Here is an 18,233-nt window from a genome sequence, read left to right as displayed (position 1 = left end):
TCCTTTTTTTAACTGAATTTTTCAATTCTCTTAAAATGACAATTGAATCTACAAGTTAAAAATTTGCTATTTCTTTTCAAAGTAATGCATTAATAGTGTTTACTCAGTATTTCTAAGACTTAGTATTTAAGTACCATAACCTTAGTTGAAGGCTTTTCAGATGACCTCCACCAATAGTCCATATCCATATTCTTATTAAAACAACTGTCATGGTGATCCCTGGGTGACTCAGTAGTTTGGCGCCTGCCTTCGGCCCAGGGCATGATCCTGGAGTCCGGGGTCAAGTCCCACGCCAGGCTTCTTGCATGAAGCCTGCTTCTCTCTCTGTCTCTCTCTCTCTCTCTCTCTCTCTCTCTCTCTTTCTTTCTCTCTCTGTCTCTCATGAATAAATGAATAAAATCTTTTAAAAATAAAATAAAAAACACCTGTCATTCTGTATTATATTTATTTGTGAATATATTAATGTTCTCTACTAGACTATGAGATCCTTTGCAGTAGTTGTATTCCTTTCTGCTTGCCTAATGGAAGCTCAGTAAATTGAAGAAGCAAATGAATCAGAGTTAGAAAAATGATCGTAGGGGATATTTTGATCCTATCTGTAATCTCCATGTCTGTGCAAGAAGCTTGGGGAAAAATTAAAGAACTGGAAATAATGAGTCAGACCTTTTGTAGCTTTGAAGATAATGCAGATTTGCATATATACAAAAAAAGCAATGATTTTCAACCTTTTAGAAACTCATCCCACACCTTTTGTTGCACTTAAAGGAAGTCTCACTAACAATAACCAGAATGTCTTTGAGAAATAGGTGATTCCAGGTTTAGGATAGGAAGTGTTCAAAGATGATTTTGGACTTGTTATATCACAAAACAAAGAAGCTGTAGTAGTTGGGGAACATACATTAGATGAGAAAAGATTTGCCATATATTAATATTGTTAAAGATTGGTGATGAAGAGGTGAGTTTGTCATATTTACTCTTTATTTTTGAATATGTTTAAAAGTTTTTTTTAATAAAAAGTACATTTTCTTTTATCATATTGTGGCTTTATAAAATCCCTGTAAGTACTTATCAGTGTTTTGCTGATAAGAAAGTGATATCTGTAGAGGGTGAATAACCTAAGGACATGTGAGTTACTGGCATAGCTGGGACTAGAATATATTAAATCATCAGATTTTATAAAGAATTGAAGGGATTTTTGAGAGCCCAGGAGAATTAAGGAGGAAAACTTTATAAATATGAGTATCCACTTTTAAAAAGGAAGCGTGAGATTGGGTTTAGCAGACAATACACATTTTAATTTGAGGATGTTGGCAGAGAGGAGATGAGAAGAACGGGATCTTTGTGAGCTTTGGTTTAGTAGACGGAATTTACTAAGAATAGCAATAAAGTTCGTTTGAAGCAAAAAGCAAAAAGGTTTGGCAAAAGATAAGATCTAACTGTAATAAGTAACTGATAAAGATTGTGGTGAATTTTTAAATTTTATTTGAAAAACTAATATCAATTCAGAATTATGAATAGGGTAAAAGAATTTTTATAGCATGAGAAATTTGAACTGTTAGTTTGGGAGGGAAAAAAGTCAAACCTTGCTCACTAACTTTGTTTTGCATTACCCGTTCAAACTGTGAAATATACTTCTTAACAAGACTTCAAGATGCATTTGGAAGTTCAGTTTCCTTTAATAAGATTTTAACTCCTATCAAACCACCTGTAGACATTTTAACTTGATTATTCATTTTTTATGTCCAAACCTGACCTTTTTCTGTCAAGCTCCTAATCTTCCAACCCTCTTTGAAGTCTCTTTCTCTCTTTTCTTTTTTTTAAAGATTTTATTTATTTATCCATGAGAGAGACAGAGAGAGAGAGAGAGAGAGAGAGAGAGGCAGAGACATAGGCAGAGGGAGAAGTAGGCTCCCGGCAAGGAGCCCAATGCGAAACTTGATCCCAGATCATGGGATCAGGACTTGAGGCAAAGACAGACGCTCAACTGCTGAGCCATCCAAGCATCCCAAAATCTCTCTTATAGCCAAATTGTATTGATATTTATTTGTAGTCTTTCATAATTTGTGTCCACTATCAACAGTCATTATTTTCATGTCTTCCAATGATAGTCTTGTCAAGAGGTTTTCCTTTTCCTATTCATCTTGAGTATCAACAGACTACTTTCCCAAAATAACCCTTTGTCTTTACTTCTCAGTTCATTCATGTTCGTTCAGTGGTTCTCCCTGTTGCCTATCTCAGAGTCCAGACTTTAGTGTGACTCATTTTTCAAAATCCTCAATTATAGGCATACCTTGGAAATATTGTGGGTTTGGTTCCAAACCACCACAATAAAGTGAATATCATAACAAAGCAAGTCAAGTGAATTTTTTGTTTTCCCAGTGCATATAAAAATGTATACTATTTTGTCTGTTGATAGTGCAATAGCATTATATCTAAAAAGACAATGAACGTACCTTAATTTAAAAATGCTTTAGTGGGGCTCCTTCATGATTCAGTTGGTTAAGTGACTGCCTTTGGCTCAGGTCATAATCTCATGATCCTGGGATCTAGCCCCTCTTAGAGTTCCTGCTCAGCGGGGGGTCTGTGCCCCTCTCCCCACTGGTGCTTTCTCTTTCTCCCTCTCAAATGAGTAAATAAAAACCTTAAAAAATACTTCATTGCTAAAAAAATGCACCATTATCTGAGCTTTCATTGAGCTATAATTTTTTTACTGCAAGGGTCTTGCCTCCATGTTGTTGATGGCTGGTGACTGATAGGGTGGTGGTTGCTGAAGGTTGGGGTGGCCGCGGCAGTTTCTTAAATTAAGACAACAGTGAAGTTTGCCACATCAGCTGACTCTTGCACAAATGATTCCTCTGTAGCATCCAAGGCTATTTTGATGGCATTTTACCCACAGGAGAACTTCTTTCTAAATGGAAATCAGTCAGATCCTGCCCCTGCTTTCTCAACTAAGTTTATGTAATATTCTAAATCCTTTATTGTCATTTCAACAATCTTACCAGCATGATCACCAGCAGTAGATTATATCTCAAAAAGACCACTTTTTCTCTTCCATTCATGAGAAGTAACTCCTCATTTGTTAAAGTTTTATCATGAGATTACACAAATCAGTCATATCTTCAGGCTTCACTTCTAGTTCTCTTGCTGTTTCCACCATATCTGCAGTTACTTCCTCCTCTGAAGTCTTGAACCCTTCAAAGTCATTCATGAGTGTTAGAATCAGCTTCTTCCTCACTTCTCTTAATGTTGCTATTTTGACCTCTTCCTGTGAATCAAATGTTCTCATGGTTTTCAATTTACTTTGCCTGGATCTATCAGAGGAATCACTGACTATGGCAGCTATACCCTTACAAAATATATTTCTTAAATAAAAAGACTTGAAAGTCTAAATCACTCCTTGATCCATGGGCTGTAGAATGGATATTATGTTAGCAGACATGAAAACAAGATAACTCTCTGTACATCTCCCTCGAGCTCTTGGGTGACCAGGTGAATTGTCAGTAAGCAGTAACATTTTGAAAGGAATCTTTTTTCTGTTCAGTAGGTCTCAACAATGGACTTAAAATATTCAGCAATCATGTTGTAAACAGATGTGCTGTTATCCAACCTTTGTTGTTCCCTTTATAGAGCAAAAACAGATTTACCATAATTGTTAAAGGCCCTATGATTTTCAGACTCATAAACGAGCATTGGCTTCAACTTAAAGTCTTCAGCTGCATTAGCCTCTAACAACAGAGTCAGCCTGTCCTTTGACACTCTGAAGCTAGGCATTGGCTTTTCCTCTATAGTTATGAAAGTCCTAGATGGAATCTTCTTCCAATATAAGGCTGTTTCATCTACACTGAAAATTTGTTGTTTAGTGTAGCCACTTTTATTAATTATCTTAGCTAGATAACTTGCTGCAGCTTCTACATCAGCACTCATTGCTTCACCTTGTACTTGATATTATAGAGATGGCTTCTTTCCTTAAACCTCATACACCAACCTCTGCTAGCTTTAGACTTTTCTTCAGCTTCCTCACCTCTCTCAGCCTTCACAGAATTGAAGAGAGATTAGAGCCTTGCTCTGGATTACACTTTGCCTCAAGGGAATGGTGAAACTGGTTTGATCTCCTATCCAGACCACTAAAACTTTCTTATATCAGCAATAAGACAGTTTTGCTTTCTTATCATTACTGTGTTCACTGGAGTAGCACTTTTAATTTCCTTCAAGAACTTATCCTTTGCATTTACAACCTGGCTCTTTGGCACAAGAGACCTAGCTTCTGACCTCCCTGGCTTTTGACATGCCTCACTAAGTTTAATCAGTTGTAGCTTTTGAAAGTTGAGATACGTGCAGCTCTTCCTTTCACTTGAACACTTAGAAGCCATTGTAGGGTTATTATTATTCATTAGCATAATTTCAGTATTGTTGTCAAAGGGAATAGGGAAGTCTAAGGAGAGGGAAGGAGATGGGGAAACAGCCAGCAGTCAGAATAGTCAGAACACACGCATCTATCAGTGAAGCTCACTGTCTTATATGGGTGTGGATCATAGCACCCCAAAACAATTAGAGTAATAACATCAAAGATTACTGGATTGGACGCCTAGTAGCTCAGTCAGTTGAGCATCCGACTCACGGTCTCAGCTCAGCTTGTGATACGGGGTTCATGGGATCAAGCCTCAGGTCAGGCTCTGGGCTCAGCACAGAGGCTGCTTGAGATTATCTCTCTCTCTCTCTCCTTCTGTGGCCCCACCCTCACCACCCCCCACCCCCCCACCCCCGCGCTCATGCACATGTTCTCTCTTTCTCTGTGATATAAATAAGTAAATCTTAAAAAAAAAAAATCACTGGATCATGGATTGCCATAAGAAATATAATAGTAATGAAAAGGTTTGAAATATTCTGATGTGACACAGAGACTTGAAGTGAGCAAATGCTATTAGAAATACGGTGCCAATAAATTAACTTAATGCCAGGTTGCCACAAACTTTCAATTTGTAAAAAACACAGTATCTGCAAAGTGCAATAAAATGAGGTATGCCTGTATTTAATCCCAATCTACTTTTCTTAAAATTTGTTCCACAAAATCTCCTATATAAACCTTTAACTCCAACTAAGTCTGTTCCAGTTAGCTTGTTTAGAATATGCTTTTACTTATTATCACATTTATGTCTGTCTTTACTCATCCCATTCCCTTTACCAGGAATTCTTTTTTTCCTAGCCAAGTCCTGCATATACTACTATATATGAATATGAAGCCCATCAGACTATGCCTTTGTATAGTAGTCTACAGTACTAACTCTGTTGAACTTAAAAACCACTTATTATTTGGCACATCATGTTTTAATAATGTTACTTTTTCATAAATCCATGGTTTGTCTCTTAATTGAGTTGCAGAATTCTTCTAGGGAAAATTTTGGTTTTATATGTCATTGAGTCTTCCACAGTCTCAGAGTACAGTGCATATTTTAGGTGTCCAGTAAATATTTTTATGGATGATTTATGAGTAGTGATTGATCAGTCTCTTGAGGATTATTTAGAAATAATCTGTTGCTGTTTTTTGTTTTCATTTCTGTGGAATAGATTTATATGGTGCTGTTTAAGGAAGAGATATGAGCTCAGTTGTTCTAGGTGCTGCCCTGAGTCTATATTTCATATATATATATATATATATATGTGTGTGTGTGTGTGTGTGTGTGTGTGTGTATATATATATATATGGGAGGTTTTTTTACACAAATTAAGAGGAAGCATATTGAAATGACTTTGTTGTGTATTTTAGGACTTTTTATATTTAAATACTATATATATAATTTTTTAAGATTTTATTTATTTACAGAGTGCGATCATGAGCAAGGAGAGGGAGAAAGAATCCTAAGCAGATGCCATGCTGAGCATGGAGCCCAACACAGGGCCTAGTCTCACAATCCTGAGATTATGATCTAAGTGGAAATCAAGAGTTAGATGCTTAACCGACTGAGCCACCCAGGCACCACCCAACATATATAATTTTTTAAAAGGTCATAAGTTTAAAACAATTCATATAGCACTTGAATGTGCAGAATATTTAATTATATGGTATTATATGCTAAGGAATATATTACTTGAATGGTTATGTTTTGTTCATTATTCAAATCATGTTTTTAATTAGGTTATCATTTTACTATATTTGCATGAATCCATTTTACTATAAAATAGCTCCTAAAACAGAACAGTGATTTGGTTTGCTGTCAGCTATTGCTTTTTAGAAAGCTTTTCCATTACATTTGTAGTGAGGATTTGTAATTCAGGTATTTGCACAAAAAAAATAGTTCTTCTCAAATAAAAAGATTCAAATATGTCTGTTAGAATTGTATTAACTAATCACTTGTTAATCATGTAATATTTTAGTAGTGATGAGAATATAAGCGTTACCTTCTGGTGATTAACATCAAGCTATTTTTATTTTGTTTTATAGAATAATAATAACCTGGATGCCTGCTGTGCTGTTCTCTCTCAGGAGAGTACAAGGTATCTTTATGGTGAAGGAGACTTGAATTTCTCGGATGACTCTGGAATTTCTGGCCTACGAAATCACATGACTTCTCTCAACTTGGACTTGCAGTCACAGAATGTTTACCACCATGGAAGAGAAGGAAATAGAATGAATGGAAGCAGGACTCTAACGCACAGCATTAGTGATGGACAACTTCAAGGTGGTCAGTCCAATAATGAACTCTTTCAGCAGGAGCCACAGACAGCACCAGCTCAAGTTCCTCAAGGCTTTAATGTTTTTGGAATGTCTAGTACATCTGGTGCTTCAAATTCAGCACCACATCTTGGATTTTACTTAGGCAGCAAAGGAACATCTAACCTTTCTCAACAAACTCCCAGATTTAATCCCATTATGGTAACTTTAGCCCCAAATATCCAGACTGGTCGTAATACTCCTACTTCTTTGCACATACATGGTGTACCTCCACCTGTACTTAACAGTCCACAGGGAAATTCTATCTATATTAGGCCTTACATTACAACTCCTAGTGGTACAACTCGACAGGCGCAGCAGCATTCTGGCTGGGTATCTCAGTTTAATCCTCTGAACCCTCAACAAGTTTATCAACCTTCACAACCTGGTCCCTGGACTCCTTATCCTGCATCTAGTCCTATGTCACATACCTCAGCCCAGCAGCCAAATCAGCAAGGCCACCAGACCTCTCATGTCTACATGCCCATCAGTTCACCTACTACTCCACAACCACCAACAATTCATTCATCTGGTAGCTCACAATCTTCTGCCCATAGCCAATATAACATTCAAAATATTTCAACAGGACCTCGAAAAAACCAGATTGAAATCAAACTTGAACCCCCACAAAGAAACAGCTCTTCAAAATTGCGTTCTTCTGGACCTCGAACCTCCAGCAGTTCCTCTTCAGTCAACAGCCAGACCTTAAATAGAAATCAACCCACTGTTTACATAGCTGCCAGCCCCCCAAATACTGACGAGGTGATGTCCCGTAGTCAACCCAAGGTCTATATTTCAGCTAATACTGCCCCAGGAGATGAACAGATCATGCGGAATCAGCCCACCCTCTTCATATCCACAAACTCTGGAGCATCTTCTGCCTCCAGGAATATGTCTGGGCAAGTGAGCATGGGCCCTGCCTTTATTCATCACCACCCTCCCAAAAGTCGAGCAATAGGCAATAACTCTGCAACTTCTCCTCGAGTGGTGGTCACTCAACCCAATACAAAATATACTTTCAAAATTACAGTTTCTCCTAATAAACCCCCTGCAGTTTCTCCAGGGGTGGTATCCCCTACCTTTGAACTTACAAATCTTCTAAACCATCCTGATCATTATGTAGAAACAGAGAACATTCAGCACCTCACGGACCCTACTTTAGCACATGTGGATAGAATAAGTGAAGCACGGAAGTTGAGTATGGGATCTGATGATGCTGCCTACACTCAAGGTAATAATACTGAAGGTGGGGTCACGTTCCATGCTGGGCTTTTTGGTGTACGTTTGGTTTCACTGTAGAAATGGCTATCCCCATTATTATTTCATCTTTTAAGTGTTGCCCCAAATCATACTATTTTTAAAACCTCTGAGAATATGCAGATAAATTTTGAATTTCAATTTTACTATCCTATAACTTAAAGTTTGGAGTATAGGTTTATTACATCTTCAGAATAATCCACTCTGGTTTGTCTACTCTCTTAATGTTTTAACACTTTCTTTTCAGTTAACTGTCTTCTTGGTGGTGATATTGACTTGCCCTTTCAAATTTCTGCAAATAAAAATTCATAAAAACACATCTTAGTAAGAGATTAGTGGACTTGTTTAACCAGGCAAATTCTCTATTTAGCTATTTTCATTTTTCTGATATGACATTGTTAGTCTTATTTAATATCAAAATCTAACTTCCTACAAGTCCTAGAATAATTACATCTAAGAGAGTTTTTAATTCCGTTCTTGATAATTGGTTCTTTCATCCTCCCTCAAACATCAGTTAATTCAGCCTTTCTTTTTATTTGGAATTGTGGATAAAAACATGAATCTATCTGACTTGATTATCCCTTTCTGAAATAGACTAGTTGATATTGGCATAGTACTAAGTTATATCTGCACTAATTCAGGTAGTGATCATTTCTGTCATACATATTTTACTTGGTCACTTAAGTTACTTAATCTTCAGGAGGAAACCATTAAACTCATTCAGATAAGAAAGTAGAGGTTAAGTGTTTTCCTGAGTTTTGATGCAGGCTTATAGATTAGCTGGGAGTCCTTTAGAGCAACAACATATTATAGTCATCTTTGCATATCCAGTGAGTTGTTGCAAATATGTAGGTGGAAAATACTAAATTATCACCCCCTTGCAACATGCACCCTAATACTACCTCTAGTATCACTTGCCCTTTTAAAAATTTCTGAAAAGAATGATTTTACCTGCTGAGTTTCTCAGAGGAGCCTGATTGCTTGGGCTTATTTTATGTTTTAAACTATTATATTCTTGTGATTCTCAACTTAAGCTGGGCTTTGGTTCTTTCAGATTTTATAAACATCTATAGGGCTTTCAAAGAAGGATGCCCAGGGCTCATCCCAAACTTGCTCAGTTAGAAGGTGAAGCTTAGGTCTGCATTTGTGTTTCAAAGGTAATTCTGATTGCTCTAGAAATTGTGCTAAAACTTTTGTTTGTTTTCCATATATCTCTGATGAAATTGGAAACCTTTTTGTTTCACTTTAGGTAGTACATAAATTTTAATATACCATTATTCATTTCACTGATATTTAATTCCTGTTCTTCTCCCAAAGTCCTCTTCTATTCTCCTTCCATAAAAATAACAGATTTTCTGTATTTAGATAGTTGCTGTTTCTTAAATAGAGGGTAAATTATTATATGAAGTAACTTGATGTGGGGAATTTTCTATTGAAAGAGACATAGTCACATTTAACTGGAATTTGAATAAACAGTATTGCTTAAACTTGCTAGCTCCAGTTTCTCTCATTCTCTTCTGAATCTGCTCCAGTCAGGATTTTACCCACTGTAGTCACCCAGAATTGCATTTGTCAAGGTCATGAGTGACAGGATTGTTACAAAATCCACAGTCTCGGGATCCCTGGGTGGCGCAGCGGTTTAGAGCCTGCCTTTGGCCCAGGGCACGATCCTGGAGATCTGGGATTGAATCCCATGTCGGGCTCCCAGTGCATGGAGCCTGCTTCTCCCTCTGCCTGTGTCTCTGCCTCTCTCTCTCTCTCACTGTGTGCCTATCATAAGTAAATAAAAACTAAAAAAAAAAAAAAAAAAAATCCAGTCTCCTTTCAGCCCTCATCTTCCGTGATATATGTATCAGCATCATTTACCAGTCAAGCACCCTTTTTACTGTGAAATATTTTGTTCTTTTGACTTTTAGGATACTACTCTAGAATTTCCATCTCTCTTTTTATTCTTAGCTGGTTCTCCGTCCCTCATCTCTCATCTCTTTATCCTTCCACTTCTCAAAGAAATGAGATCAAAGCCTCAAAGCTTAATCTCAGCCTTTTTTCCGTCTGTATCATTCCCTAGGTGATCTCATTCAGCCTCATGACTCTAAATATTATGTGCTAGTGCTGGAATGCCTGGGTGGCTCGGTTAAGCATCCAGCTCTTGATTTCTGCTCAGGTCATGATCTCAGGGTTGTGGGATCAAACCCCACCTCAGGCTCTGCACTCGGCACAATCTGCATAGAGATTCTCTCTCCCTCTGCCCCTCCCACCCCCATTCTCCCACGTGTGTGCTCTCCCTCTAAATAAATAAATAAAACCTTTTTAAAAAATAAATATTATGTGCTTATGATTCCCGAATTTTAACTCTAATCTGGACTTAGTCCCCAAATTTCAAGGCAGTTTATTTAACTGGTTATTTAACATCTCTATTTGAATGTTTACTAGGCATCTCAAATTTTCTATATCTGAAATACTTTCTGACATTCCTCCCAGCTTACTTTTCTATAATCAGTCCTCCCACCTCAGTTAATGGCAACTTAACTCAGAAACTTCACAAACACCCTTGACTCCTTCTTTCTTTCAGATTTCACATCTAATTTGAGAATAAAATCTATCAATTCTAACCTTCAAGGCATATCAAGAGTTCTCCCTCTTCATACCACCCTATTGTCACCACTCTGGTCTGAGCTAATGTCATCTCTCAAGTGGATATTGCAGTAGCTTACATGCTTTCACTCTTTCTTCCTTATGGTCTTCTTTCAACTCAGCAGCCAGAGAGACACTGTTAAAAAACATAAGTCAGATTATATCACTCTTTTGCAGATGATGGCTGTTTCATTCACAGTAAAAGCTGTGAAGCCTTACATGATCTATTGCACATCCCTCATCTCTTTGCCTTCTACTTACCACTTCAGTCACTCTGTTCCAGCCCTACTGGCCTTCTTGCTATTCCTTAAACATGGAAGACATGCCTTAGGACCTTAGTACTTGCTATTCTTTCTGTCTGAAATTCTCTTCTCCCAGAAACCACAGTTAACTCCCTTCAGATCCTTACTCAAATGACGCTTTTTTCTGTGAGATTATCTCAGGGCTTCCTATGTTACTCTCCACCCCAGCGCTTCCTGTCATTCCATCCTTGCTTATATTTGCTGAGAGGGGGAAAAATCTAATATTAAGATACATAATAAGTAATACTTACCGGAAGCTTACTGTGTGCTAGGCAATTTTCTGAATGCCCATTTATTTCTCACAACCAACTATAAAGTAGACACCAGTATTATTCCTATTTTCAGATTAAAATATTTAGGAACAGGGGCCACCTCAGTTAAGCATCCAACTCTTAATTTCAACTCAGGTCATAATCTCAGGGTCGTGAGATGGAGCCCCATGCGGGGCTCTGCACTGAGCATGGAACCTGTTAGGATTGTCTTCTCCCTTTGCCCCTCTTCCTGCTCACTTGCCCTTTCTCTCTCTCTGTCTCTCTGTCTCTCTCTCTTTCTCTCTCTTACATAAGTAAAATAATAAAATACAGTACATACTTAGGAAGAGACTGGGTAAGTACCTTGTCAAAGGACAAGTAGCAGAGTCAAAGATTCTAACCTAGGGAGTTGACAGTGGAGCCCACAGTCTTAATCACAGCACTTTAACATCTTTGCACATTTTCAAAATAAACCCTCTGGAAAGATGCTTCAACTTTGTATTGTAGCTTCACATAATCCCTGGTACATCATTGTGTGGTTCACATGTGCCCCTATTTAAGAAATGTGAAGCTAAAAGATCATTCAGTAAAAATAAGTAAAACAAAAACAAGCAGCCAAAAGGAAAGAAATCACAACATACAGATATAATTAGAAAAAGAACTTGAAAAATAAAGTAATACCCTGAGAAGATACAGGGAGCACCTTCTAAAGGCACCTAAACATTGAAAAAAGTTGCTGAAGGGCACCTGGATGGCCCATTCCGTTGAGAATCTGCTTCTGAGTCAGGTCATAATCCCAGAAGCCTGGAATTGAGCACCATGTCGGGCTCCCTGCCCTGCTAGGAGCCTGCTTCTCCCTCTGCCTCTGCTCTTCCCCCCTGCTTGTGTGCTCTCTCTCTCTCTCTTGAATAGATAAATAAAATCTTTAAAAATTAAAAATTAGGATGCCTGGGTGGCTCAATGTTGAGTGCCTACCTTTGGCTCAGGGCATGATCCTGGGATCCTGAGATCGAGTTCTGCATTGAGCTCCTCGCAGGGAGCCTGCTTCTCCCTCTGCCTACATCTCTGCCTCTCTTTGTGTGTCTCTCGTGAATAAATAAATAAAATCTTTAAAAATTTTTAAATTTAAATTAAAAAAAATTTTGTTTAAGTTTCTGATGAGTGAAGCCTCTGGTTTGAGAGTTTGAAGCCTACCCAAATAGCAAATAGCAGAGTTCCTTAGAATCTGCCATTCAAATTACTTCTCTTCACTAATAGCCTTCAGACAGCTTAAACAACCATACTCACTTTCTTTAGGCATATCTACATGCCTGTGGAATTTCTTAACATCCGTGTGGCTATGTATCCTTGTATTATCTGTCTCCGCACATACTGTTTTGGGGTAGGTACTGTTCTGCAACCTTTCATCTTGTTTCCTTCTGTTTAGTATGGAACTGCTGTTGACCCAGATTTATGTATCATCCAGTGACAAAGTCTTGATCTAGTGTTTCTTTGACTTGGTTCTATTAAAATCAAAGGATTTTTCTTTTCTAAAATTCTGTCTTATATGATGTTAACCTACACGTATGTGATGCCCTGTAGTTTATACATATGGTGACCCAAGTAATACTGATTTTTTTTAAAGATTTTTTAAATTTATTCATGAGACACAAGAGAGGCAGTGACATAGGCAGACGGAGAAACAGATTTCCTGCAGGGAGCCCAATGTGGGACTTGATCCCAGGACTCCAAGATCACAACCTGAGCCGAAGGCAGACGCTCAACCACTGAGCCACCCAGGTGCCCCAATTTTTAAGCAAGGATCTTTTGTGAACTCTTGATTTATGTAGTGTGGGTAATAAAGAGAAAAGAAATCTGCCTGCTTCCTGCAGTGAAATTGATCTTTCTAAAGCTCCTGGAACATACTATTTCAGAATAGGAAAAGAAGTTGAGCCAGGTACTAGAGTCATAGGAAAATATTTTTCTCAGATTGAGGAGGGAACATACGTAAGTAAACAAACTGCATATTTTTCATTTGTATTCCATCTAACATTTTAGATCTACAACAAAACATTTCAAAAATGAGAATGTATGTTTATAAAAGATACATTGTTTGATATGCCCTCTGCTATAGAATGAGCAGAAGAAAAAGATAAATTGAAACTTCTACCCCGATCCTGCTCATTTCATCACCAAGGCTCCAACCACCACTGCAAAAGGAAATAAATTACACTTGAGCCTTTAAACTACCACAGGAATCAGAGACACAAATGAGTGCCCAGTAGAAGAGAAAAATTCAGGTTAGAGAGAAATTCCATTTCAAAGTATATGGATATGAAGAAGACTCACTCTTCTTTACCTGCTAAGAACAAACATTGAACTCAAAATTCTCATTAGTAAGGTTATTGTGTGGCCAAATAACCTCATTTTCCCCTTGAGTCATAGTACCTGACTCTATCTAACTTCTGAAAGTGCCAGTAAATACCTGATCATTCACTGTATTCTGAGACTTTCTGGTGTCCTCTCCCATTCATAGAAGTATGCTTTTAGTAACATTGGCAACTCCTAAGAATATGGAGAACAAATGTTTCACTCATTCAAACCAGTTTTCATGGCAAGGCAGGGAAAGGGCCTGCTTTTACCAGACTACCACTGCTGTCAAAGTGATTTCTTCTTTGTTATTTCTACAAAAATCCATCGTGGTATTGGTCTAAATGGTACTCTACAGTGTTAAAAATTGCATATGTAAGGTCATAAACATTTTTAATGATACCTCAACACTTGTTTTCCAGTTATATTTATGATACCATCATATTGTTAAAGCAGTACTCTTGACTTTGAACCTAAAATAGAAAAATAACAAGATGAAAATTATCTTCTTGAACTTTGTGTTTCTCATTCCTAGTCTTTTTTTTTTTCTAATATGTCTCAATCACAACATCTTTCTATTTAACAAGATTTAATAAAAATGTTTAATCATGGGACACTGGGACACCTGGGTGGCTCAGTTAAGCATCTGCCTTTTGCTCAGGTCATGATCCCAGAGTACGATCAAACCCCATGTTGGGCTCCTGCTCATCAGGGAGCCTGCTTCTCCCTCTCCCTGCTCATGCTCACTTTGCTCGCTCTCTCTCTCTCTGATAAATAAATAGATAGATAGATAGATAGATAGATAGATAGATAGATAATAGATAAATAAATTTTTGAAAATGCTTAATCATGATAAAAATTGAGAGGGCTAAATGTTCTTTTCAAGAGGAAGTATAACTTCAGTTCAAATTTTTAAATTTGCGTTTTGCCTTTATGCATCTGCTGATTGGAAATGCCTTTTTTTACAATGTTGACTTACTATGGTGACTTTGAAATTATGTTTTTTTTAATAAAGATTTTATTTGTTTATTCATGAGAGACAGAGAGAGAGAGAGAGAGAGAGAGAGAGAGAGAGAAGCAGGCTCCCTGTAAGGAGCCCGACGTGGGACTCGATCCCAGATTCCTGGATCACGCCCTGGGTCAAAGGCAGACATTCAACCACTGAGCCACTCAGGCGTCCCTGAAATTATGTTAAATAATTACATCAAAATTAATCTTAACTAACATCAAACCTGTACTTCAGAATTTTCATAGGTTCTTCCCCATCTCCAGACTACCTTTTTTAATTTGAAATAAATCTCAGGGTTGGAAGAGACTTTAAAAAGTCATCTCAAATTCTACAACCAAGCCTACCCAGTCCACTTGCCTATCTAACACTTAGTCCTTACAAGATTCCTAGTAAGTATAAATCCATTCTGTACATGCTTACATATCTTGAGAGAAACAAGCTGCCTCCCGAGGTAGCACACTCCACTTGTGTACAGCTCTGCCTCCCAGCAAGTTATTTCCTATATTAAATTGATGTCTTTAAAAAGTATTAGGCAAGTAACATACGCATATGATAAAAGAAATTTCAACTCCTTCCCAACAAGGAAGATAGAATGAAAATGTGTCTCCTTTCAACTCCTGCCTATAACATCCCACCAGCCCTCCCACCACTTAACTCTCAGAAGTAACCTCTATTAGCTGTTTTTATCCTCCTTGTCTTCATAATCACATGCACACAGTATCCATATATGGGTATACTGCATAAATACACCTATGCAGAATTTTATAATCTACACATACCCTACAGTATATATAAAAAACATTTTAGAGTGCGACTACACAGTTTTTGCTTAACCTCTTAAGATCATTGCATTTCAGCATGCACAAATCTATTTCATTCTTCTAACTTTTTAAAACAGGTTATTTTTTATTTTATTTATTTATTCATGAGAGACACATAGAGGCAGAGACATAGGCAGAGGGAGAAGCAGGCTCCTCGCAGGGAGCCCGATGTGAGACTCCGTCCCAGACTCTGGGATCATACCATGAGCCCTTAAGGCTCATGCTCAACCGCTGAGCCACCCAGGCATCCCAGGTTAGTTAATTTTAATAGCTTTTTAAAATAGAGTTAATCCATGAAATTCACTTATTTACAGTGATTTTTGGTATAGCCACATACAAGTCACCATAACCACAACCAACATAAGCATTTTTATCACCTCAGAAAGAAACGCCATACTCTTTAGCCATTACCTGCCTATCCCATTACATCCCCACCCTTAGCCCTAAGCAGCCAAGCACTCATCTACTTTTCTGTCTCTAGGTTTTCATATTCTGGACACTTCATATAAATGGAATTACATAATAGTCTTTTGTGACTGGCTTTTTTCACCTAGCATAATGTTTTAGAAGTTCATCCGTGTTGTAGCGTGTGTTAGTACTTAATTCTTTTTTATAGCCAAATAATGTGCTATTGCATAGGTATATACTAGATTTTTGTTTGTTCACTCATCAGTTGGTGGACATTTGGTTGTTTCCATCTTTTGGCTATTATGAATAATAATATGAATACATATACATATTATGAATAATGCTGCTATAAACATTCATGTACACTTTTTTTGTGGACATTTTTTTTTATTTCTCTTGAATATATACTGGGAGTGAAATTCCTGATTCATATGGTAATTCTGTTTAACCATTGAGGAACTGCCAGACTGTTTTCCAAAGTGACTGCACCATTTTGCATTTCCACCAGCTGTATATGAGGATTTTCATTTCTCCACATCATAAACAGTATATGCCATCATTTGACTTTGAATCTTGCCATCCTAGTAACTATAAAGTGGTATCTCGTTGTGGTTTTTATTTACATTTCTCTGATGGCTAATGACCTTGAGGATTACTGCATGTATTTATTAACCATTTCTGTATTTTCTTTGGAGAAATGCCTATTTATATCCTGTGCCCCCTTTTAAATTGGGTAATTTGGCTTTATTACTGAGTTGTATGAATTTTTTGAATATTCTAAGTGTCTCTTATGTGATTTGTAATTATTTTTTTCCGTTCTGTGAGAGTTTTTTGTTTTGTTTTTTTGTTTTTTGTTTTTTGTTTTTTGGTTTGTGTGTGTGTTTTTTTTTTTTTTTTTTTTTTTTTTTCATTTTAAAAACTCTGTGCCCAATGTGGGGCTTAAGCTCACAACCCCGGTGATCAGGAGCCAGACTCCCCTATCTTTTCATTTTCTTGATAATGTCCTTTAAGGCACAGAAGTTAATTTAGTGAAGTCCAACTTATTTAGTTTGCCATTTCTCCTTTCATTGCTCATATTTTTGGTGTTATATCTAAGAATCAGTTGCCAAATCAGAGGTCATGAGAATTTACTCCTATGTTTTCCCCTAAGAGATTTATAGTTTTAATGCTTGTATGTTGGTCTTTGATGTATTTTGAGTTAATTTCTATATAATAGTATGAGGTAAAAGTCTAACTTCATTCTTTCACATGTGGCTTATCCAGATATTCCAGCACCATTTGTTGAAAAGACTTATCTTTCCTCATTGAATGGTCTTGGCACCCTCATAGAAAATCAGTTGACCATAAACCCATGTGTGTATTTCTGGAATCTTAATTACTTTTCACTGATCTACATGTCTATCTTTATGCCAGTACTACACTGTCTAGATTATTGTTGCTTTGTAGTAAGTTTCGAAATTGAGACATGTAAATTCTACATTGTTTTTTTTCCAAGATTATTTTGGCTATTTGTAGTACCATGATGTTCCATATAAATTTTAGAATCACTTTGTCAATTTCTACAAAGTCAGTTGGGATTCTGATAGGAATTGCACTAAAATATTTTTCTACATGTACTTGATTTAAAAAAGAAAAAAAAAAGCAACCAGAACAAAAGGATGCGTAGTGAAGTTCCCCTCACCAGAGACAACAAATATTTCATTTTGTATTCTTCTAGAAATTGAAGTTTTTATACAAATGAAATACAGCGTTTTGCCTTTTGTCTTACCAGTATTTTTGTCTGTATCTCTGAGAGTATTCTATGTCAACAGGTACAGATCTCATTTCTTAAAAAATGGCTGCATAGTATTTTGTACCATAATCCATAACCAGGATTTTCTTGATAGACCTTATGGTCTTGTTTTTAGAAACTGCTTCAGTAAAAATCATGTACATACATATTTATGCCCATGTCCAAGTATGTTGGCAGAAGACATTACCAGGAGTGAAGCTTCTGTGTCAAAGGATATGTGTATTTTTAATTTTGATAGATATATCATTTAGGCTTCCTTATGCTTCAGTAACAAACTGTGTTTAACCACCAAGGTTTATTTCTAGCTCACTTGCCACTATAGATTAGGTGATGGGCTCTGTTCTATATCATCCTCACTTAAGGACCCAGGTTGAGGGAAGCTCTATGATTGTTCAGGCAAGACAGAGGAAATATAACAAATCAGTACTGACTCCTTAAGCTTCTACGTTGACATGTTACTCTTTAGTAAAACAAGTTACAGAGCCACACCTAACTATATCTGATTCCTAGAGAATGGGGAGGCATAATTCTCTCGTATACACCTAGAAGGCAGAAAGCCAGAAATATTTGGTGAAGGACACGGATGACTACCACAGAACATGTTGCCAATTTTGAGATTCTATCTACCAGTTTATACTCTCTCATATTTGTAAATAGGAAACACTTTGAGCAACACTTATAAGAATGTTCAATTCCTCCTT

The 18,233-nt window shown here is 37.1% G+C and overlaps 1 protein-coding gene across 10 annotated transcripts in view; it reads left to right on the top strand.

The window, feature by feature from the left end:
* Positions 1 to 18,233, top strand: part of TAB2 (TGF-beta activated kinase 1 (MAP3K7) binding protein 2) — a 90,979-nt gene that overhangs the window by 46,781 nt on the left and 25,965 nt on the right. For all 10 annotated transcript variants that reach the window (XM_072718817.1, XM_072718821.1, XM_072718834.1 and 7 more), the window contains one exon: positions 6,440 to 7,940. In XM_072718817.1, the coding sequence (XP_072574918.1) occupies positions 6,440 to 7,940 (1,501 nt within the window). The remainder of the gene's footprint in view (positions 1 to 6,439; positions 7,941 to 18,233) is intronic.

Source organism: Vulpes vulpes, chromosome 1, assembly GCF_048418805.1.
Source record: "Vulpes vulpes isolate BD-2025 chromosome 1, VulVul3, whole genome shotgun sequence".
Classification (NCBI taxonomy): domain Eukaryota; kingdom Metazoa; phylum Chordata; class Mammalia; order Carnivora; family Canidae; genus Vulpes; species Vulpes vulpes.
Note: the sequence above shows the minus strand (reverse complement) of the source record. Positions and strands in the feature narration are given on the sequence as shown.